Source organism: Mastigoproctus giganteus, chromosome 10, assembly GCF_048544385.1.
Source record: "Mastigoproctus giganteus isolate SK-2022 chromosome 10, ASM4854438v1, whole genome shotgun sequence".
Lineage (NCBI taxonomy): Eukaryota > Metazoa > Arthropoda > Arachnida > Uropygi > Thelyphonidae > Mastigoproctus > Mastigoproctus giganteus.
In genome coordinates, this window is record NC_143584.1 from 7,586,715 (window position 1) to 7,610,189 (window position 23,475).

Genomic DNA, 23,475 nt, shown 5'->3' on the forward strand with positions numbered 1-23,475 from the left:
TATGTAGCATCCCCCCACATGGAATCATATTAAATGATTTGCTAAAGCCCAAATATATAAAGTGAAAATTATTCCTGATATCTAATGCCTGTGTAAGCCAGCCACCGAGGTGGGCAAGCCAGCCTCAATAGGTGCCGGTCCCAAGCCCAGATAAAATGGTGAGGGTTGGTGTCAGGAAGGACATCCGTCCGTAAAAAACTATGCCAATACAAAAGAAAATGATAGAATGATGGAAAATAGATGTGGAATGGCTAAGGCGTACCTCATAAGCACAGTCACGTCACCCGGAAACTGTGAGAAAAGGGTCAGGGCTACCGAACAAAGGACGGGTTCGGTTAAAGAAGTTAGTCCAGCTAGAGAAGAAGAAGAAGAAGAAGAGGATGAAAAGTGTTAGAATAGGAACATTGGGACAATGAATGGAAAGAGTAGAGAGATTGTGGATTTGATGCAAAGAAGAAGAGTGAAGATCCTATGTCTACAAGAGCTAAGGTGGAAGGGAAATAAAGCAAAAGAGCTCGGTGAAGGGTACAAGTTGTTCTTTAGGGGAGTGGATGAGAGAGGAAGAAATGGAGTAGGTATTGTAGTTGATAAGGAGTTAAAAGATGAAATGTGTGAGGGTAGCAGAAGGAGTGATAGGATTATGAGCATCAAACTGGAAGTGGGTGGACACTTGACGACAATAGTATGTGCGTATGCCCTGCTAGTAGGATACGGGGAAGAAGAAAAGGACAGTTTTTGGATGGAAATGGATCAAGTGGTCATGGCAATACCTGAGAAAGAGAGGTTGATTGTTGGGGGCGATTTAAATGAACATTTAGGAAGAAGGAAGAGTGTATGGAAGGTGGAGTATTGGGGAAAGAAATAGAGAATGGGAGAGGATAGTAGAACACAGTGGCATTCGACCTGGTCATAGTTAACACCTACTTTGAAAAGAAAGAAAGCCAGCTGATAACATACAAGAGTGGGGAAAGGACAAGCCAGATTGATTATATCATGTGCCGTAGGAGGCATCTAAAGGAAATGAGGAACAGCAAGGTGATAAACAGAGAAAGTGCGTCTGCACAACATAGATTGCTTGTGGTCGACTGGGAGGTTGCAGTGGACAAAAGTAGGAAATATTCAAGACGGGGAATAAAGGATAAAATGGTGGAGATTGAAAGAGGAAGGTTTGAAGAAGGAGTTTAGGGAAAAGGTGCTAAAAGGAATAAAGTTACCGGAAGACGTGCAAGAGTGGTGGAAGTTAAATAGTTGTATCATAAGGAAAGTTGGAGAAGAGTTGTTGGGGAAAACATCAGGGAAGGGAGTGCCGGAGGGAAAGGAGGCCTGGTGGTGGAACGAGGAAGTGCAAGCGGTGATAAAACAAAAGAAGAAGAAAAGATGGGATTTAACAGGTAGCCAGGAAGATAAAGAAGCATATAAATTAGCAAATAAGGAGGCAAAAAGGGGTATGGAAATAGCAAAGGCAGTGGACGAGGCCTATGGGGAACTGGAAAGGAAAGATGGAGATAGGCAATTGATGAGAATAGCCAAAACGAGAGACAAGGCATCAAAGGACTTCTCATCAATAAAACAGATTAAAGATGAGAGGGGAGTGGTTATACCGGACAAGGAGAAGGTTAAGGAAAGATGGAGAGACTATTTTAAGAAGTTACTAAATGAGGAAAACCCAAGAGCACTATGCGAGGATGGAGAGACGAATGAAAGAGTACTGGAAGGCATAAGCAGGAAAGAAGTGGAAAGCGCACTCAGAAAAATGAAGAGGGGGAAAGCAGTAGGTGCTGATCAGATACCAGTAGACGTATGGAGAAGTGTGGGAGAAGAAGGGATCGATATCCTATGGGACTTTATGGAAAAACTGTGGCAGCATGAGAGGATACCCAATGAGTGGAGGGAAAGTATACTTGTGCCAATCTATAAAGGAAAGGGGGATGTGCAGGAATGTAGGAACTACAGGGGAATAAAGTTAATGTGTCATTCGATGAAGATCTGGGAAAGAATTGTGGAAGGAAGGATAAGGCAGGAGACGGAAATAGAAGAGGAACAGTTTGGTTTCATGCCAGGAAGAGGAACAGCAGATGCAGTCTTTGCTTTAAGGTAGGTGATGGAAAGATACAGGGAGATGCAAGTAAAGTTGCACATGGTGTTCATAGACCTGGAAAAAGCATATGATAGAGTGCCCAGACAAGAGGTATGGAGATGCATGAGGGAGAAGGGTGCGTCAGAAAAGTACTTAAGTAGTGTAGGTATGACTGAGGGGTTCTCTGTAGAAGTTGAACTGCACCAGGGATCAGCTCTCAGGCAATATCTGTTTGATCTGGTAATGGATGTGTTGGTGAGAGAAGTGAAGAGTAGAGCACCATGGAGTATGCTGTTCGCGGATGATATCGTACTGTGCGAACCATTTCAAGGAAATGGTAGAGAAGAAATTGGAGGTCAGCACTAATTATATGGGAATACAATTATGTGTGGGGGGGAAGAGGAACAACCACCAAAACTAACTTATGTAGATCTCAAATTTACTATACCTGACACAATCTTACCAAATCTCATATTTCAATTAAGTAAGAGACTTGGTGAGAGGTTTAGCTGGCCTACTTTACTGAAGAGGCATGTACTGCTTTGAAAACAAGAAGAAATACTTTGATATGCATGTAAAGAAGTGGTATTGCACACAGGTGAAATCTGAGGTGAAAAATGTTATAATCCTTCTGATCATGTTTATAGATGTGTAAAAGAGTAATGCAGTGAAAACAATTCTAGACAACTAGGATACAAGAAATTGTGTGTTCCAAATGCTAACACTAGATCAAAAGGGGCAGAGAGTGTAGGACTGTGCTGATCTTCTGGAGTTTCATGAGACTATGGATGGCAGTTTTCCAATAGCATCGTCATTGAAGTGATCATGAGTGAAGTTACTTGGTTACCCCAATATGAATTTGAGTCAAAGCAGCAGTCTATGGAGTTACTCGGTCATCCACTGGAAAAATCAAATTCCATTTCTAGGACAAGAGAATTGATTGTGCGTTCCCATTCCAGGAAGTTCTTGTGGACTTTCTGGAATGGGAACACACAATCAAATTTGCTCACAATGTGGAGAAGTCAAAGACGCACATTGCAAGAGAGACCAGATGAAAAAAATTTCTCCTTCAGACAACAATGTCAAATCCCGTACCAGCATCTTGACAAGAGAGACCACCACAAGAAACAGGTGAAAGGTTACATGCCTTTCACCTGTCTGACCGTATCAAGAATAGCATTTAAGGGGGAACACATCACCAATGATGATGCTGTAATTGCAGCCATCAAAAAGAGACTCTTGCAGGCTGGCAGCAACTTTTAAAATGGGGAGGGGAGCACAGGTTATGGTTCAGAAGTGGAAAAATAAAAATAAGTACTTAAAGACAGATAATATACAATTTAAATTGTCATACATGCAGTAAAATTAAAAAAAAAAAGCTCGGAGACAGTTTTTGGAGCAATCCTCATAGATTAACTTTTCAGAAAGATTGATCTTCAAAAACCATCACCCAGATGAATTTGGATTGCTGTGAGAGGTCAGATGGGGTTTCTTGGGGCTAACCAGATCTGGTACATAGCAGCAGAGTACCAGGTGCTCTTGGATCATCATATGGACCCTAACCCTGCACTCAATAGAGAAGAAATACACACAGATTTTCTTCTACTTAGTTAATTTCCAAACTACTTAGTTTGGAAATCTAATGTACAGTAAACCCTTGATTTAACGGACTAATAGGGGAGAAGGGGTGTCCGTTAATGCCGAAAGTCCATTAAATCGAATAACCGGGGGAGGGGGAGGGGGGGCATTTTTATTGTTCTAAATGTGAAAAAAAAAAAAAAAAAAGTTTTAATACAATATACAATACTGTGCAATATAAAATTATTAAATTATAACAAAGAATATGTAATATAATAATAAGTTTTTATCTTGCACAACTTGCATGTATTTTCTACTCCGCTCTGTAGAACCACATTTAGAGCTATCAATACTGTATTTTAAAGAAAAATGTTGCAATTTGGCCTTTGATTTACGGATATCAGAAACTGTTTTTTTTATGCCATAAATTTCACAAACACGTGCTAATGAGATGCCTTGTTCTAATTTCTCAATTCGCTCTAATTTCTGTGCCACATTTAAGTTCACATGCTTTCTTTTAACTCCTCCATCACTTGATGCCATTTTAAATTAAGGATTGCAAAATTATTTAATAAATAAGCTTGAGGCAGACTGAGACCGAAACAAAGCGAGTTGGTAGACCTGCAGTTTCGGGTCCCGAGTCACATTCAGCTCACAAGTCACTGCCTGCTCTTATCTGTTATCCGGGAAAACAGCTATTTGAATGTTTTCAGAAAGAATGAAAAACAATTTCCTGACCGTAATTTCCTGAATTTGATTATAAAAATAAAAGTAGGTAATTATCAAAACAATGGAAATAGGTAATTATTATTAATTTTTAATTAATAATAACACTGAAGTTTTGTATAATCTAAAAAAAATATGGTCGAGATTAATATGTACATTACTGCATTATTATTTGTCCGGTCCGCTAAATCTGAAATTCGTTATATTGGAGTCCATTAAATCGAGGGTTTACTGTATGGTTTTTAAAGTAACAAATCACATTTTAATCTCGAACAGCAAGTACTGCATAAAATATTTTAAATGTCATTACTAATATTGCAGTATAACATTAACAGCAAAAAATTTAACTTATTAAAGAAGTTCACTTACCAGATCAGCTTTTGAAGATGCATCTTTGGCTCTTGCAATACGTGATTTAAATATATGGCAAACCCTATTGTTTTCTATTATTACTTGCTGTATAGGTGTTAGCCTGCAGAAAATTACAATTTATTACATTATAAAGGGCCACAATTACATTAAGTGCCACTACAGAATTTATAATTGAATCACCTACTGATTCTTCTTATCTATAAAAAGAGCCAGGTAATTTGCCACTTTTTTACATCTAAAAGGGTGTTAATCAGCTCATAGAGTACAGATGAAATAATACACATATAACAACAATTATCATCATCCAAATCTGTTACACCAAAGAGTGTACAGGTCTCTATGACAGTACAAATCACATTTGTATAACATTTAATATATAATAATAAAAAAAAGCAACATACCATAATCTCCCTATTTATGAACACAGCATTCCTGAGTAGTAGTAGTTCATAAATTAAAATAATAAAACAAATTTTTCTGATAGTAATTGCTGATGCATTTTATTTTATATATAGTACAGTACTATATTTTGAAGACTAAATGCTCAAGGCATAATACGTTATGGGTTGAAATTAACTATATAATATTGGTATAAATACACCATAGTTTACCAATAAGTTTAACTATGCCTTGAGCATTTAGTCTTCAAAATATTATTACTATCTTCACAATTTGGCTTCTCTCATATTGTAGAATTAACTTTGCAACCGTGATGGCATGTCTGCATTACCAGGGTACCTGCCCGCCCACTGACGAGAGAGCCAACAAGCTCTGAAATGCATCTGGGTGGTGGTGCCCACTGAGAATAAGTAACAGTAGTCTCCTCTACTAGAGAAGCATTATTTATTTGAAGTAGTGCAATACCTGGTATCTTGTTGTGAAGGTAGCCACAATATGAGATAAAATCTAAACGATGCCGCTACACTACATATGTAGTTAAACTTATGGTAAACTATGGTGTATTTAAACCAATATTATATTGTACTATATTTTGTAAATAATAAAACAATACAATAATCAACAAATATATATTCTGCAATCACACAATGGTCTGACCTTAAGGTTGCAAATACAAGAGTATGAAGTTCATTTCCTTTCTGAAACTCCAAATTGTAATATTGATGTACTTGATGTATGGTAAATATCAGGAACAACATTTTCTACGCTAAATGAACAAGAAAATAACATAATGGCAAAAACAGTAATTTTACTTAAAAAACTTGCTATACTGTACGTATGTACATGTATGTATGTATGTATAGTACACATTAAAAATATGCATTTTGTATTTCATTCTCATTCATTTCATTTTCAAAAAGTGATATCTTGTGGAGCTGATGTTAAGCAAAGGTTCATAAGATCAAATTGAGTTTATAAATTTAATGTTTGAAAATTGGAAGTTTAACGAATACACAGTAGTAACTGTAAATACTGTTAAAAGGGTTTTTGTAATAACTACCATAAAAGAAACAGAAAGCTGTTTATAAATTTAGTTATTGATATATTAATAAACAAAAATCAGAAAATTTATCTGAACTAGTCAACCAAGACTTAGCATTCGCATATGATGCAAGAAAGGAAGCTTATACAGCATCAGCAAAAAAAAAAAAAAAAACCCCCCTTCCCATTTCACCCATCCAGTCAATCCATTTAAAGTTATTTAAGCTATCAACTTCCACAACAACAGATGGAAGTCTGTTCCAGCAATCAAGTACCTGCTGGCTAAAAGCAAACTTCCGTACATCTATTCTATAACTGGCTTTCCTCAATTTGAATCTATGCCCCCTCAGGTTCTTAATCTGAGCAAGAGAAGGTATCCCGTCAGCATTGAGCCTGCTCAAATCATTCAAGGCCTCGTACAACTCGATCAGATTACCTTGCAGGTGCCCAGTTTCCAGATGCTGCAACTAGCAGAACTTAACCCTTTCTTCGTAAGCACACTCCCTTGGTTCTTGTTGCCCTTCTCTGTACTCATTTCAGCAATTCTACATCCTTCCAAAAGTGAGGCCTCCAGACCTGTATATAGTACTCAAGGTGTGGCCTGATCATTGCCTTATATAAAGGGATAATGACCGCCTTGCTGCTGGCAAAATTCCTATATATCATTGACAAGTTGGTTGGTTAGTTGTTGGGTTTTATTGGCGCATTAGCAACTAAGGCTATAATGTGCCAAAACCAGGTGATATATAAATATTTAAATTTCACTGACCTAATTGCTTAGGTCACCATGTCAAGATATAAAATAACAAAGGTATAAAATGTAGAAAAGATAAATCAATAAAAAAATAACAATAACATGTAAATTTTAAATACAAGTAAAAACCTTTATTGATTTAAAATAGCTAAAAACAACAGACACACTGTCATTGTTGGATAAAATCTGAGTGCATACGGCTCAGTCAGATTATTAAAAGTGGTAAAACAGATATTGCTAAAATCTGGACAGTCAATTAAAATGTGTTTGATTGATAAGATTGTGCCACAAGACTCACACATAGGAGGATCATCAGCCCTCAGCAAAAAAAAAAAAAAACATGAGTCAAATGACTATGTCCTATGTGGGTCCAGGCAAAAATCACTGACAAGACTCCATGACTTGCCCTGGCAGCCCCTCTTCACTGCTCACCAAACTTCATATTTGACTGCACAATTATCCCCAAATCTTTTTCATTCTCCACCTCCCTGAGTGTAGTACCACATAGTTGGTGTGTTTCTCTTGGGTTACTGCTACCCATATGAATACATACTTTGCATTTATCAACGTTAAACTTCAGTTGCCACTTCTCAGCCCATCTACCCAACTTTTTTAGATCCTGTTGCAGTAGCACACTGCCATTACTGTCATTAACAACCTTGCCAACCTTTGTTTCATCTGCAAACTTGGACATTAAGCCTGATATACCTTCATCGATAAATACACAAAACAACAATGGGCCCAGCACAAAATCCTGGGGAACTCCGCTAATAACATTAGTCCATGTACAGCAGTGTCCATTTATTACCACTCTCTGCCATCTCCCGCTCAACCATCCCTTTATTCATTGCAGTAACTTGCCCTTAATGCCATACCACTCCAATTTGTATAGCAGTCTTCCATGTTCAACAGTATCAAAAGCTTTCTTGAAATCCAAGTATATGAAATCAAAATTATTTTTTGCATCCAGTTCCTTTGTGATCACTAGAGCCAGATTTAAAATTGTTGTGACCCTAAGCTAAAACATGTATGAGGCCCTTCACCAGTTCACTGTGATAATATTGAAAGAAATTAAGGTGGAGCGAGGTCCCTTGTAATATGAGGCCCTAAGCTTGTTTAGCTTATGTGTAAATCCCGCTCTGGTGACCACATTGTAATATCTAATCAAATTGGTCAGACAAGACTTCTTCTTAATAAACCCATGCTGTGTCTTAACTATTATGGGTGTCTTGTGCAGGTGATCCTGTATCAGGGGATACATCTGCATATCTCCAGTCCATGGGGACCTCCCCTGACTGTAAGGCTGCACTCATAATCATGGCTAAGGGTTTGCTTACTTCCCTTGCTGCCTCCATTATAACTGAATAGATTCCACCTGCCCCAGGTGCCTTTTCTATGTTTAACTTTAACAATTCTCTTCCACTTTGCTCTCAGTTATTACAAAATCACTTATCTCCCTGTTAGTTTGATAAACTTCTAGCATTCCCCTTCTTGAATAACTCCTCATGTGTGAATGTAGATGCAAAATACTCATCCAGTTTTATCAACTACTTGAGCAGGATCATCAACAGTCGAACCATCAATGTTAAGTGGACCAATTTGATTCATCCCTTTCCTTCTAGAGTTTACATAAGTAAAGAATTCTTTGCTGTTTTTCTTTGCGTCGTATGCCAAAGATTTCTCATAATCTGCCTTCGCCTGTTTAACCTCCTTTGTGACTTTATTACAGACTAGCTTATATCTCCCGTGGGTTTGTGCCGCCTGATAATTTATATGCATCCCATTGCATTTTTCTTTTCTTCCACGAGCCTCATTAATTCATCCAACATCCTAGGCCTGAACCTTGAACAGTATTTCTTAGTTGGTATGAAAAGAGTAGTAGCCTCCAAGATTAAGTCTCTGCAGGCTTGCCATTTAGAATTCAACGTTGGTAACATCATCAGTTGATCCCACTGTATAGAATTTAAATACTGTCTCAGACCACCGTAGTCACCTTTATGAAAGGAAAAATCCTTCCCTTTACTCTTGACGGTAGTTACATCTTTAAGTAAATCCCACATAAGTATACTGTGATTACTGTCATCTAGTGATCACTGTCACCTTTATCCGCAAATACTTAATGCACGAATAATCACTGCTGATAATCATATCAAGAATATTACTCCCTCTGATTGGTCTTCGAACATGTTACTGTAGAAAACAATCCTCCAATAAATCCACAAAAGTTTTGCTAGCATGCGAGTGTCCGACACACAAGTTCCAGTCAATATCTGGAAAGTTAAAATCCCCCATTACAAGACATTCTGATTTACTGGCCCATTCTATTTCTCTGCACAACTGTTCATTGTACTCATCAGAGTCATTAGGCCTATAACATACTCCTGCACTATCCACTCATGTCAACTGGATGCGCTTCCTTAGATTTTTATGTGTTTCTTAACGAACAGCATAACCCCTCCCTCCTTCCTATCTTGTCTGTACACATTTTACTCTCCAAATTTCAATTCTGCACTGCTTATATCTGTGTGACACCATGTCTCTGATATCCCAACAATATCTGCCTTTGATGTCTTGATCAGCATTTCAAATTCATCAATTTTATTTACTATACTTCTAGCATTGGTGTTAATGCAAGTATACATGCATTTGTTCCCACTCTTAGTTATCCTAACACATTAGCATTAGCAGAGGCATATGATGCAAGAAAGCAAGCTTATTCAGCATCAGCCAAAAAAAAAAAAAAAAAAACCACTCCCATTTCACCCCTCCGTTCGTTCGAAATACCTGTCCAGTTGAGCTTTAAATTTGTTTAGGCTATCAACTTCAACAACAAGTGATGGAAGTCGGTTCCACCAACCAACCACCCGCTGGCCAAAGGCAAATTTCCGCACATCTATCCGACATCCGTCCTTCCTCAATTTGAATTTATGCCCTCTGAGGTGATTATTCTGAGAAAGATGAAGAATCCCATTGGCATTGAGCATGCTCAAACCATTCAAAGCCTTATACACCTCTATCAGATCACCTCGCCGGTGCCTAGTCTCCAAACTCTGTAATTTGCAAAACTTAAGCCTTTCTTCGTAAGAGCAACCCTTTGTTCCATTTACTAATCTTGTTGCCCTTCTCTGTACCCGTTCCAGCAGCTCTACATCCTTCTTGAAATGAGGCCTCCAGACCTGTATACAGTACTCAAGATGTGGCCTTACCATTGCCTTATACAAGGGAATAATCACCTCCTTATCCCTGCTAGAAAAATTCCTGTATATCATTGACAAGACACCATGAGCTACTCTTGCATCCCGTCTGCACTACTCGAAGAACTTCATATCTGCCTGCACAATTACCCCCAGGTCCTTTTCATTCTTTACCACTGTCAGTGTAGTACCGCAGAGTTGATACGTTGCTCTGGGGTTACTGTTTCCCATATGCAGCACTTTACATTTGTCAATGTTAAACCTCATTTGCCACCTCTCAGCCCATCTGTTCAACCTTTCCAGATCCTGTTGCAGCAGCATAGCGTCAGTATTGTCCTTAACGACCCTGCCAACCTTTGTATCATCTGCAAACTTGGACATTAAACTTGATATCCCATCATCAATATCATTCATAAACACCGAAAACAACAACGGACCCAACACTGAACCTTGAGGAACTCCACTAATAACATTAGTCCACGTTGAGCAGTGTCCATTGATTACCACTCTCTGTCTTCTGCCACTCAACCATCCCCTTATCCATAGCAGCAATTTGCCTCCAATGCCACACTGCTCCAATTTGTGCAGCAGTCTTCCATGTGCAACAGTATCAAAAGCCTTTCTAAGATCCAAATATATAATATCAAAGTTATTCCCTGCATCCAGTTCTTTTGTGACTACATCATAGTATCCAATCAAATTGGTCAGGCAAGACCTGCCCTTAACAAAACCATGCTGCGTCTGAGCTATAACTGAATTCTTGTCTAGATGATCCTACAGTGCTTCTTTAACCAGTGCCTCCATTAATTTACCTGGAACAGAAGTTAAACTAACAGGTCTATAATTACTTGTGTCAGCCTTTGATCCTCCTTTGTGAATTGGGGTTACATTTGCACATCTCCAGTCTATGGGTACCTCCCCAGAGTCCAAAGAAGCTCTCATAATTATGGCTAGGGGTTTGCATACTTCCTTTGCTGCCTCCTTTAATATAACTGGATAGATCCCATCCACCCCAGGTGCCTTTTTTATGTTTATCCTCAACAATCTCTCCTCCACTTTCCTCTCAGTTATTACAAAATCATCCAGCTCACTGCCAATGTTTACTTTACCTACATCATTCTCCTTCCTGAATAACTCCTCATGCGTGAATGTAGATGCAAAATACTCGTTTAGATTGTTAGCCACCTGAGCAGGATCCTCAACTGTTGAACCATCAATATCCAGTGGACCAATCTGATTCATCCCTTTCCTTTTCGAGTTCAAGTATGTAAAGAACTCTTTTCTGTTTTTCTTTGCATCCTTTGCCAAGGATTTTTCATAGTCTGCCTTTGCCTGCCTAATCTCCTTTGTGACTTGGTTACAGACCAACTTATATCTATCATAGGCTTCCATGTCACCCATTAATTTGTATGTATCCCATGCATTTTTCTTCTCTGCCACATGTCTCATTAGTTCATCTGACAACCATTTAGGCCTAAACCTTGAACAATATTTCTTAGTTGGTATGTAAAGCCTGGTAGCCTCCAAGATTAGTTCCTTGAATGCTTCCCATTTTGAGTTTGCTGTTGGTAACATCATCAGTTGGTCCCACTATATAGAATTTAAATACTGTCTCAGACCATCATAGTTGCCTTTACGAAAACAAAAACCCTTCCCTTTACCTCTGATGGTAGTTACCTCCTTGAGTAAATCCCACTTCAACACACTGTGATCACTGCCACCTAGTGGTTCATTTATCTGCAGGTTCTTAATGCATGAAGAATCACTACTGATAATCAGATCAAGAGTATTGCTCCCTCTTGTTGCCTCACGAACATGCTGATGTAGAAAACAATCATCCAATAAATCCACAAAAGCCTTGCTAGTGTGCGAGTGACCAACCCACAAATTCCAGTCAATATCTGGGAAATTAAAGTCCCCCATTATAAGACTCTCTGATTTACTGGCCCACTCTATTTCCCTGTACAATATCTTATTATACTCATCAGAGTCATTAGGCCTATAGCACACTCCTACTCTCAATTTTGATTTCCCTATGCTTATGTCACACCAAACTGACTCAACACTGCACTGTCCAGTGATGTCGACTGGCTTCACTTCCTTGGACTTTGTGTTTCTTAATTAATAGCATAACCCCTCCTCCCCTCCTGTCCTGTCTATCCTTTCTATACACATTGTATTCCCCAAATTCCAGTTCCGCATTACTTATATCTGTGTGACACCACGTCTCTGATATCCCAACAATATCTGCCTTTGATGTTTTGAGCAATACCTCAAATTCATCAAATTTATTTACCAAACTCCTAGCATTGGTGTACACGCAGGTATACATGCACCTGTTTCTATTCTTAGCTACCCTAACACAACCCATGTGTTTACTTGTACCGCAATGACTACCAGCAGTCTCTGAAATATCCTGCATCTTGTTTTTCAGACTTCTGCTCATTTCAATAGAAGCTGTGCAAGAATCACTTCCACCTCTGCCACTGGCTACTGTTAATCTATTAGTCCTTGTATCCCCCCCAACTAGCAGTTTTCCGACCCACCTAACACTGCCTCGACAGCATCAGCAAAAATTCTTGCACCCTTTCTATTTAAGTGTATCCCATCCCTGTAGAAGCAATCTCTCCTGTTAATAAGTACAGTCCAGGCTGAAAAAAATTCTACCCCTTGAGCCTTGCACAATCCCTCCAGGGCCGAATTGATCGACAAGGCTCTCATCATATACTCCCTCCTATCGTGTCTGGGCAGAATTGCAGACACTTTCAAGTTCAACCCTAATTCACGGCTTTTTTTCAACAGTGACCTGTACTTGCTAAGTAATTCCGCCGGTCTCCTACTCTTAATATCATTAGTGCCAACGTGTACAACTATATCACCTTTTGTGCCCATAAAAGATGATATCCGCTCTACAACGTCATCAACCTTTGCCCCTGGCAGACATACCCTGGTCCTATTCCACCTATCCTTTTTACAAAGTATGTTCCCCGTTTCCCTGACAATAGAGTCACCAACAACTACTAGTTCCTGTGGGACCAGCGCATTCTGCCTAGGGGGCTGCTTCTGTGTTGCCTGATGACCAAGTGCAAGCTCTGGCGTTGATGTGGGCAGCTGAGAGCTTGATGGGCCCCTCAATTTATTTCCTTCGAGGGCATCCACCCTGTCCTTCAAGCTCTCATAAAGGCCCATAACAACGCTGAGTTGTCGCCTGATTTCCTTGCACTCCTTACATCGTGCACACACAAAGACATCCCCCTTGGCAATATCATGTCCCGTACCCGACTGCTCCGCAAACATCAAGCAAACAGTGCATTTTAATAGACTGTGATTCAGAGGGCAACTGCCCCCCTCAGTTCTCCCCTGAACCACAGCACTCCCATTAGCTTGAGCCTTTTGCTTTGCTGCTCTGGTCAGAGTCATGATTCCGATTTAATTCAATAAAATTCAAAACAAAAATTAAATCCTTAAGTTATATCCCAAAACAGTTATGTTATATATATATTTTTTTCGGTATCTAGTGTTTTCTACGAGTTCCCTTTATACAACTTCCGTATCACGTGTACCACTATAGTTATGTATTAATTATTTGTTACGATTAAGTCGTTATATATATATATATATATATATATATATAGTTAAAAGTACAATTTAATTGACAATAAAGTTTATCAAGATTAATAGATTTATTAATCTATTAATAAATCTATTAATAGATTAATAAATGAACAAGTAAATACATGTATTTACTTGTTCCATGAATACTCCCAGTTGCTCTTGAAGTCCCCAGCAACTTGCTCTCTAGGCTGCTGCTCATTACAATAGAAACAGTGCAAGAATCACTTTCACCTCTGCCAGCAGCTGCTATTAATCTATTAGTCCGTGTATTCTCCAAGCAGTTTTCCGACCCAACTAACTCTGTCTCGATAGCATCAGCAAATATTCTTGCACCCATTTTATTTAAATGTATCCCATAGAAGCAGTCTCTCCTGTTAGCAAGCACAGACCACGCTGAAAAAATTCTGCCCCACGAGCCTTGCACAATCTCTCCAGGGCTGAATTGATTGACAAGGCTCTCATCATATACTCCCTCTTATCATGTCTGGGTAGAATTGGAGACACTTTCAAATTTAACCCAAACTCACGACTTTTTTCCAGCCTTGACCTGTACTTGTTAAGTAAATCCACAGATCTCTTACTTTTAAGGTCATTAGTGACAATATGTACAACAATATCGCCTTTTGTGCCCTTAAAAGATAATATCCGTCCTACAACGTCATCAACTTTTGCCCATGGCAGAACATACCCTAGTCCTATTCAACCTATTCAAAATAATATATCGGACTCTGCCTATTATAATATTTACAGGTTAAAACTGACCACTGTTCAGAGCAATAGCTCTTTAACAATAATCACTTTTAACCTATCAATTATTAGAATCTCTTGTGGAATGCAAAGAGCTGTAACACTGACCATAATTCAGATTTCGCTTCTCAGGAAGTCATTTTGAAGATGTGATGAAATTTGTGTGTGGCTCGAAAGCAATGATCTTAATATCTGAATACAAGTTAAAAGCTCCAATAGATTCCATAAAACGTGGTTTGAGTAGGTGCTAAAATTCTTTAAAATATTATCAAGGTAAACTATTGCCAAAGTTAACTGTTAAGAGACAGGGATCTGTGACACTCTCATATCTCATAACCCTCCACTCATATTCAATTTATTTATTTATTTTCATATGATGTGATCAATACACGAAGGAACCAGTTTTTTTCTTGGTTTCTTCGTGTATCGTGGCTGGGATATCCAACCAACCGGTTGGTTTGGCACCATCATGATATCCAGCCCGAGGCGAACTTGCGACCTTTGGGTTGCCAGGCAGGCACTTTACCTACCCGGCTAGCCCAGTCTGATCTCATATTCAACGATAATATGAGTGAGTCTCTCTCTCTCTCTCTCTCTCTCTCTCTCTCTCTCTCTCTCTCTCTCTCTCTCTCTCTCTCTCTCTCTCTCTCTCTCTCTCCCTCCCCACATATACATTAGGTGCAAAATTTAAGGACCAGTCAGGTTTTCATCTGTAGCTTCTCACAGGAATGGCCTGGATATGGGAAAAGCATACCAAAGGAACTCTGTGAGGTACAGAAATGATGAAGGAAACAACACCGACACAACAACAGAAACAAAATGGTACAGAGGGACTTTATTCAAAATTGGCAACATAGCACTGGCTGCCATGATACAGATGCATCACTGTCAAAGATGGAACGAAGGGAAGAGGTGGTCCTCAGTAGGAGATATGGCTACCCCTAATGTCGATGCAGGCTTTGCACCACCTGTCCATACTTAAAACAATGTTGTTGATAAGTTCTTGCAATAACATCATCCATTCCTCTTTCATAGCCATCTTCAGTTGGTGAACATTTTCTGGTGGGTGTGGACATGTGTCCACACTAGGCGTCTCCCCAGAGCATCCCACATGTGTTCAATGGGATGTAGATCAGCGGAACGGGCAAGCCAACCCATATGAACAATGTCTTCACTTTTCAAAAGCATATCAACAGTTGCAGTGCGATGGGGTGTGACATTATCATCCATAAACACGAACTTGGGGCCAATGGCACCTCGGAACAGACGCACATGGGGAAGGATTTCCTCAGTACAGTAGCGTGCACTGGTTACAGTACTGCCTTCCAGTATTTGGAGTTGTGTACGTCCATCCAAGATAATGCCTCCCCAGACGAGAACACCTCAACCGCCATATTGATCCCTTTCAGTGATTTATGCAGGGTGATACCGTGTGCCAACCTCTCACCAGATTAGCTGACATCCAGAATCGCTGCTGAGAATGAATCTACTCTCACCAGTAAAGTGTACCTTAAGTAAAGATTTTGTGGTTGTCACCTTTAGAAATAGTGTTGGTCCTTAAGTTTTGCCCACCAGTGTACCTCCAGCAACCTTCTTGCAGCGGTATGTCATTTTTAAAACTTTTTCTTCAGTAATGAAAACGTTCTCATTTGTAAAGAGGTTCAATCTTTGTCAGTTTTTTTGTGTACTGTTGTAGTAACATGTCTGATCACAACTTCTTACTTTTTCCAGAGAAGTTACTATCTGCTTTATCGTCCAATGCAATACAAACTGGGGAGTTCAGCTGCTAACAGTCTAGATTACCTCTGGAGTTCTGGTAGTGCATGACTGACTAATATCTATAGTGGTTGTACATTTTCTGGACATCACTGTATGTTTTAATGGTATTAGCATTAGTAGGCATACGATGCAAGAAAGCAAGCTTATGCAGCATTAGCCAAAAAAAAAAAAAAAACCTTCCCATTTCACCCCTCCTTTCGTTCCAAATGCTCAGCCTTAAATTTATTTAGGCTATCAACTTCCACAAAAAAAGGTGGAAGTTTGTTCCACCAATCAACTACCCGCACATCTATTCTACAACTGTCTTTCCTCAATTTGAAACTGTGCCCCCTCAGGTTCTTAATCTGAGCAAGGGGAAGAATCCCATCAGCATTCAGCTTGCTCAACCCATCCAAGCCCTTATATACCACAATCAGATCACCTTGCAGGTGCCTATTCTCCAGGTGCTGCAATTTGCAGAACTTAAGCCTTTCTTGGTAAGAGCACCCCTTTGTTCTCCTCACCAATCTTGTTGCCCACTTTTGTACTCATCCTAGCAACTCTACATCCTTCCTAAAATGAGGCATCCAGACCTGTACACAGTACAGTCAATCCTCGTATAACACGTGTTTACACTACACGAATTCGATCATACACGATTTATAAATAGGGGAACGATATCTTGTATAACACGAACCGAATTCGCTTATGCACGATTTGCCTTTGTGTTTACAAGAAATGGCAGTCACACTGGATTCATCCCAACTGAGCGCAACACGATAGGAATGAAGAGAAGATTCTGAAAATGTATTTATGTTTTTTATATCAGTGAAGGGGAAACACATTTCACCATAATAACGTAAAAACCAACACAATTCCAGCTATCGGTATAATTGCAAATGCAATTAGATCGACTTTATAACAGATTCCACTAGCAGAAACGCAACTGGAAATTGTTTTTATTGTTTTATGGTAGTAACCCCTAGAAATGTGCTTTAGTAAAATGTGAGGCGTTAATAGTGTATCTCTGCCTTTACGGTGTTGTTTATTCAGTTGCTACACGTGTGCAGCTTTGTTTATGTGTATCAAGCGTGCCTCCTCGTTTTGTAATTGTGCTTTATTCCCTAAAAATACTTAACCTGCCTCCGGCCCACCAGGGTTTCCTCAGTAAGGCTTATGGCCAGTCCGCCTCTGTTGATAGAGAAAAAATATGAAATTGTGAAATGCTTTGAGCGAAATGAAAGACCATGTGATATTGCACGTGCTACAGACCTAAATGAGGGAACGCCGAGAATTACAAAGAATGCAGAGAAAATAAAAACAAGTTTCATAGCAGGAACAACTCAAAGTGTAATTAAAATCCATTAGATTAAGACACAAAGAACTGGAAGAGATGGAATGGCTGTCATCTGTTTGGATAGAAAATCAAACAAAAAACAAGTTTGCTTATGATAGAAGCAAAAGCATTAGCAATATTTTATTATGTAATAGTCGTAATAAAATACGTATGGTATTTTATACGTATGGTTACAAATAAAGTATACATATGGTTACAAATGTGTGTTAAATCTTGGGTGGCCGGCACCTAATCCTATTTTTCCCATAGGCCCTGTTGTTTATATTTAGACTGTACTCTAAGTGTGGTCTGACCATTGCCTTGTATAACGGGATAATCACCTCCCTTTAGAAACAAATTTGTCTGCCAATTCAAAATGGCTGGAGACATTTGAAAATGTTAAATGCATACCTCATGCTAGTGCAGAAATATTAATTTTTGACAACTAACATTTAAGCAGATTTCTTTACAATTTAGTAAACTACCATTGTTTATATGCAATGAATATCAACTAAAGGAATACAAAAGGTTTACTTGATTTTCTGTACATCCTATTAAATGTAAATACAGTGCATGCCACTCATTGTGATCATGAATAATATTACCAATTTTATGAGGTCCTGATCAGACGTATTAATACATAATATCATTTATTGTAATCAGTATTTTGGTTATTGTTATACGATTTTTTTGCCTTATTGTGGTTTATGCACGTGCAGTGGAAATGATTAGGTAACATACTGATTTGTTCTTGAATTTCAACAAGTTGCATGGCTAGTTATTGATTTTGTTTTGTACAGTTCATACAGTTGTTGGTGTCATTACTCCATGAAAGAAAGTACTGTGTCTGTACTCCAACCCATCTGACTGTCATATTACGACAGTTTCAATTTCATTGATGGCTTTCTCGTGGAAGAAATAGTGGATATCAAAGTAGTTTATATTGCTTGATTTTAGTGTTTTCTTTCTATCCACTTTCACCATTTTATGTGTGCATTTCCACTCTGCAAACAATGCTGAATAGCTGCATTCTTATTTCATTGGCTATATCTATCAATTGGGTTATTATTTATCAGTTTAGATGTCCAAAAGTGATCACAATTTGAGACCGCTGCACTTCTCTTTTGAAAGAGAAGTTGTCAAAACTATTTACAAAGTACCACTGCAGGTATTCAACAAGAGATCATAAAAATGATGGGTTTTTGGAATATATATATATATATGCAAATAGATAAGTGTATGTGTAGGAGTGCTAACTTGACAGGTGTAGTTACAATGGAAAAAATTAAAAGTGCCTGAAAAATAAAAGCAGATTACAGAAAATTATGTAAATAAAATTAAAATATATAAATGGTACTTAATGCTGTAGGTCCTAAGATTTTAGTTATGTCGTCAAGGGCCGGCAGCCAAAACCAAAGGAATCACAGCAATAAGCAAGGCTTCTGTTTCTGTTATGATGTATACGTGGAAGGCAGAAAAAGCGAGCAAACATATACATCAAAGCAGACCCGACAGAGACCAAAAAGAAATAGAAAGCAAAACAAAAATCACACTAAAATAAAAAGAAATAAAATGCAAAATTAAGCTAAAGCTAAAACTAACTGATTTCAGTTAAAGAAAAAATAAAATAATAATAATGAATAGCAAACTGCATTACCTGAATTTTTTTACAAAGAAAGCGATATATCAGGATGAAAGAAAATAGTCAGAATATGACAACTTACTGTCGGACAGAGTGAAGAGAACACAACAGGGTTGTAATGGAGACCAAAGAAGGAGGCCTAAAGTTCCCAGCGAATTAACAACAGCTAAAGTGACCCTGAGTGTAGGGGGAAGCAGATGTGAATTTGTCAAAGTGAACCATACCCGTGAGATGGGGAAGTAGGCAATTAAACAGATGAGGCAAATGGGTAAGCAAAGGGGAGAAAATTAGACAAACAAAGTAGTCTTGAAAGACTCTAAACTTTGTCTTAGAAGAATAAAGAAGTGATAGCAGAAAAATAGTATCTCGATATTGCTTTCGGCTAGCCTAACTGTGCACGAGATATAAGGTGTAGAGTATAAGAACAGCAAAGGTAATTGGAAGAAGAGGAATATAGTGGTGCTCGGGCAGTCCGGGATTGCATAACCCACATACTTAAAGTAGGTCCCTGGACATAGGACTGGCCAAATGCTTCATGTGTTTAAGTCAGTAATGGTATTGTTTTTACAAATATGAGACAGGCAAATGTCTAAAAATAAAAATAACAAGCCAATTAGCAATATGAGACAAACAGAACATAATACCCCCCCATAGTTAGCCAATCTGTGGGCACAGGCTTTCTACACCGTGAGACACAACAGAGGCTGGGTGGGGGGGGGGGGTATGATTACACATTATGTACAAGCCTGAATGTAAAAAGGAGACATCAACCAGCAATTATGTTATTAATATCAATATTGTTATCAATAAGTTTTTTAAATTTCATGATATTCAGTGCTTTCCTAAAATGATGGTAAAGGAATGCAAAAAAAAAAAAAAAAAAAGTCTGATCTCTCTAATGAATTTCCATATAGCAAATTTTTCTATGTAGTGAACTTTTTTGATTACCCCTTGGTCATTGCATTGAAAATAGCTTCTGTATAACAAAGAAAATTAAAATTTCCATACAACGAACAACTGATTTCAAGAGACCTGGCTATGTATTGTTAACACCTCTGGCCTTTAGGCAATAGAGCTGACGCAGTAGAAAGCACGAATTAAGAGCTAAAAGGATTAAGAATTAATCCCTTTAGCGTCTAATAGCTAAAGGCTTAATTCCATGAATTAAGAGCTAAAACATTTTATAATTTAATGGTGCCTGTAAAACCCTGCAAGAGGAAACTGGTCAACCATGGAGCGGGATAGAAAAGATGGTAGGTTCTGGGAGAGGCCTTTGCCCAGCAGGAGGGTCAGCAATGGCTAAAAAGAAGTAAAACCTACACAACTTATACACTACTACACCGAGAAGTCCTGCTGGTCAGCTGTCCACAGCCATTGGCAAGATTAAGGCATATTCCTGACACTGGCACTGGTCAACCCATTTTCTACCGTAAGCTTCCTATTAGAGAATTAGGAGAGAGTGATTTTCCTTTATCTCGGAAATTCATCTGTTGTTTCGAAGAAATGAATCATCCACACTTTCACTAAATTTCACCTGTCTCTGTTTACGAGGCATTTCAAACTCGTTTTGCACCACAGACCATATAAGCTATTTTGCATTAGGCTGAGAGCCACATGCCTTCAATATTCAAAAAATAAACAAAATACAATTTTTAGAATTACTGTATTTAGTATATAGATAACTTGTTTCGTATCCTACATTAGTTTTTAAATTAAAAATACTTTACAATATTTTTGATAAACATTTAACATTTTTGATAAACAATAAACCACAATTTATTATTATATCATTTTTTAGAGGACACTTGGCATCGTTTTCCACAAAGCAGATCATCAAAATTTGGTTGAGATGTCTTGAGCTGATGTAATCTTTAAGATTGATGATAGATGGTGATTGGTTAATCTTGACCTTTCTGGAGTTTTGTTATTTTTCATCAAAGAAAACAGTTGCTCGCATAAGTATGTGCTCCCGAACATAGCCAGCATATTTGTAGCAAAAGATAACATTTCTGGAAATCGATCTGCGGGTAAATAAGTGTAATCTGGAATTCTGGAATTCCAACTTCTGTATATTTTTGCTTTAGCAAAGAGTCACATTGGATTTCAATTAATTCCATTTGTAAGCTCTCATCAACAAACATAGGTGAAGTAAAAAGACGAAACTGTAATTCACAATTTTTGAAATCAGAAAATCTTCTATTGAACTCCGTTTCTAACAACTTAATTTGGTGTGTATATTCTGTAAATTTTAAGTCAGGTGATTTTAACAACTTTTAAAATGAGATAAGTTTTCTTTTTCTATTTGTTTGTGCCAAAGTAATAATTTTTCTTTGAAAACATTAATATTATCAAATAACATTGTAACAAAAAATGTGATGTTTTCCTTGAAGTTTAAAATTAAGTTGGTTAAGATGACTTGTAATGTCAACTGAGAAGGCCAGATCCTTTATCCATTGTACATCTTTTAATTCAGTACATTCATAATTCATAATCCAGCAGCTCGAAGAATCGTTTTATGACTTGAAATCCATTGAACTTTTATATAATAAAAGTTCAATTATATAGGGTAGATCAGTGTGTTCACTTTTCATGTCTTCCAGAAATGAAACAAATTGTCAATGATTAAGTCCAAGTGCTCGAATAAAAAATTTATAATTTTGGAAACATTTTTTAGCACATGTCCGATATTTAACATTTTCTAATGTTTCTTTTAGTTTTGCAACGACACCCATAGTAATACCCATCATAGCAGGTGCATCATCAGTTGCAAGACAAACCAACTTGTTCAATGGTAATTTATATTTATTCAGAATTTCCATGAGTGCACCAAAAATATCAGCTCCAGTGGTTGTATCATGCAGAGGAATAATTTCTAAAAGCTCTTCACTTACTTTCAAGTTCACATCACACCCATGAATAAAAATGGCCAGTTGAACAATATCTCGAATGCCGTACTTTCGTAAATTGCAATAGAATAAGCTTCAAATGTGGATATCATTGAATTAAGCTGATTTCTTAAATTCTCAGCTATTTCATCGATCCTATTATCTACTGTGTTTCTACTTAAGCTTACTCTTTTGAAGCTTTTTACTTTCTCTGGAGAAGCTTTTTACTTTCTCTGGACACAACAGTTCTGCTACTTTAATTAAACACTCACTAATAAAATCTCTTTCTGTAAAAGTTTTTGATCTGCTTGCAATTAAATGTGATAACAAGTAACCATCTTTTACAGCTGCTATATTTTCCTCAGAAGGTTTGGTAAACAAGTTTTGCTGTTTTTTAAGAATTGATTTTAATTATGACTACTTACTTTCACAATGTTTCTCAACGTATTTATCATAGATTTCTTTATGATGTGTATCAATGTCCCCTGATATTGTATTCTTTGCAGACTGAAATAGACTTACTACATATTAAGCATACTATTTTACTGTTTTTCTGGATGCAGTAATAGTTTAGCTCCCATTTCTCTTGGAAGTTATGGCGTTCTTCTTTGATTGTTCTTTTCTTACTCATAATGGTATTGGGGTTGACATAATTAGTATTAGTAATGGCCACATGGTGCAAGAAAGCCTATGGCTTATGCTGCACCAGCCAAAAAAAAAAAAAAAAAACCCCCGAATAAAACAATGATAAAAAAAACAACTAATAATTAATAAAAGAAAAGGAAATTAAACCTATCATCCTATGCATTTCCCTCACCCGAAAGTACTATCCAGATGACCTTTGAATTTTCCCAAACTGTCAGCCTCTACCACTCATGTAGGCAACTTATTCCAGTAATTTATAACTCGCTGGCTAAAATAGAACTAGGGGACGTAAACTTAAATTTACGTCCCCTAGTTCTAGCATCATTTATAATCTTGAAAATTTCGTCCTCATTCATTTTACTGATGCCTCTCAGAGCCTTAAACACCTCAATCAAATCTCCTCTAAGGTGTTTAGGTTCCAAACTCTGCAACCCACATATTCGAAGTCTTTCTTCATAAGGACGTCCTTTTGCCGATCTCACCAGGCGAGTTACCTGTCTTTGCACCCTTTCAAGAAGCTAGGTCTTTCTTTAGGTGCGGTCTCCATACTTGAACACAGTATTCCAAGTGTGGTCTAACAAAAGAAAGACTTCGCATAATGTTTATTATTATGAGTCTTTTTAATTTAATACAAATAAACATTATGTCACAGGTCGAGAGTAAGGGAGAAGGGCCTCATATATGTTATAGCTTAGGACAACAAGTT

General features: G+C 37.9%; 1 protein-coding gene across 1 annotated transcript in view; it reads right to left on the reverse strand.

The window, feature by feature from the left end:
* The window catches only part of LOC150078665 (VPS9 domain-containing protein 1-like), a 209,649-nt gene that overhangs the window by 131,220 nt on the left and 54,954 nt on the right, over positions 1 to 23,475 (reverse strand). Inside the window, exon 6 of the mRNA XM_090382807.1 lies at positions 4,751 to 4,853. Coding sequence (XP_090238933.1) covers positions 4,751 to 4,853 — 103 coding nt within the window. The remainder of the gene's footprint in view (positions 1 to 4,750; positions 4,854 to 23,475) is intronic.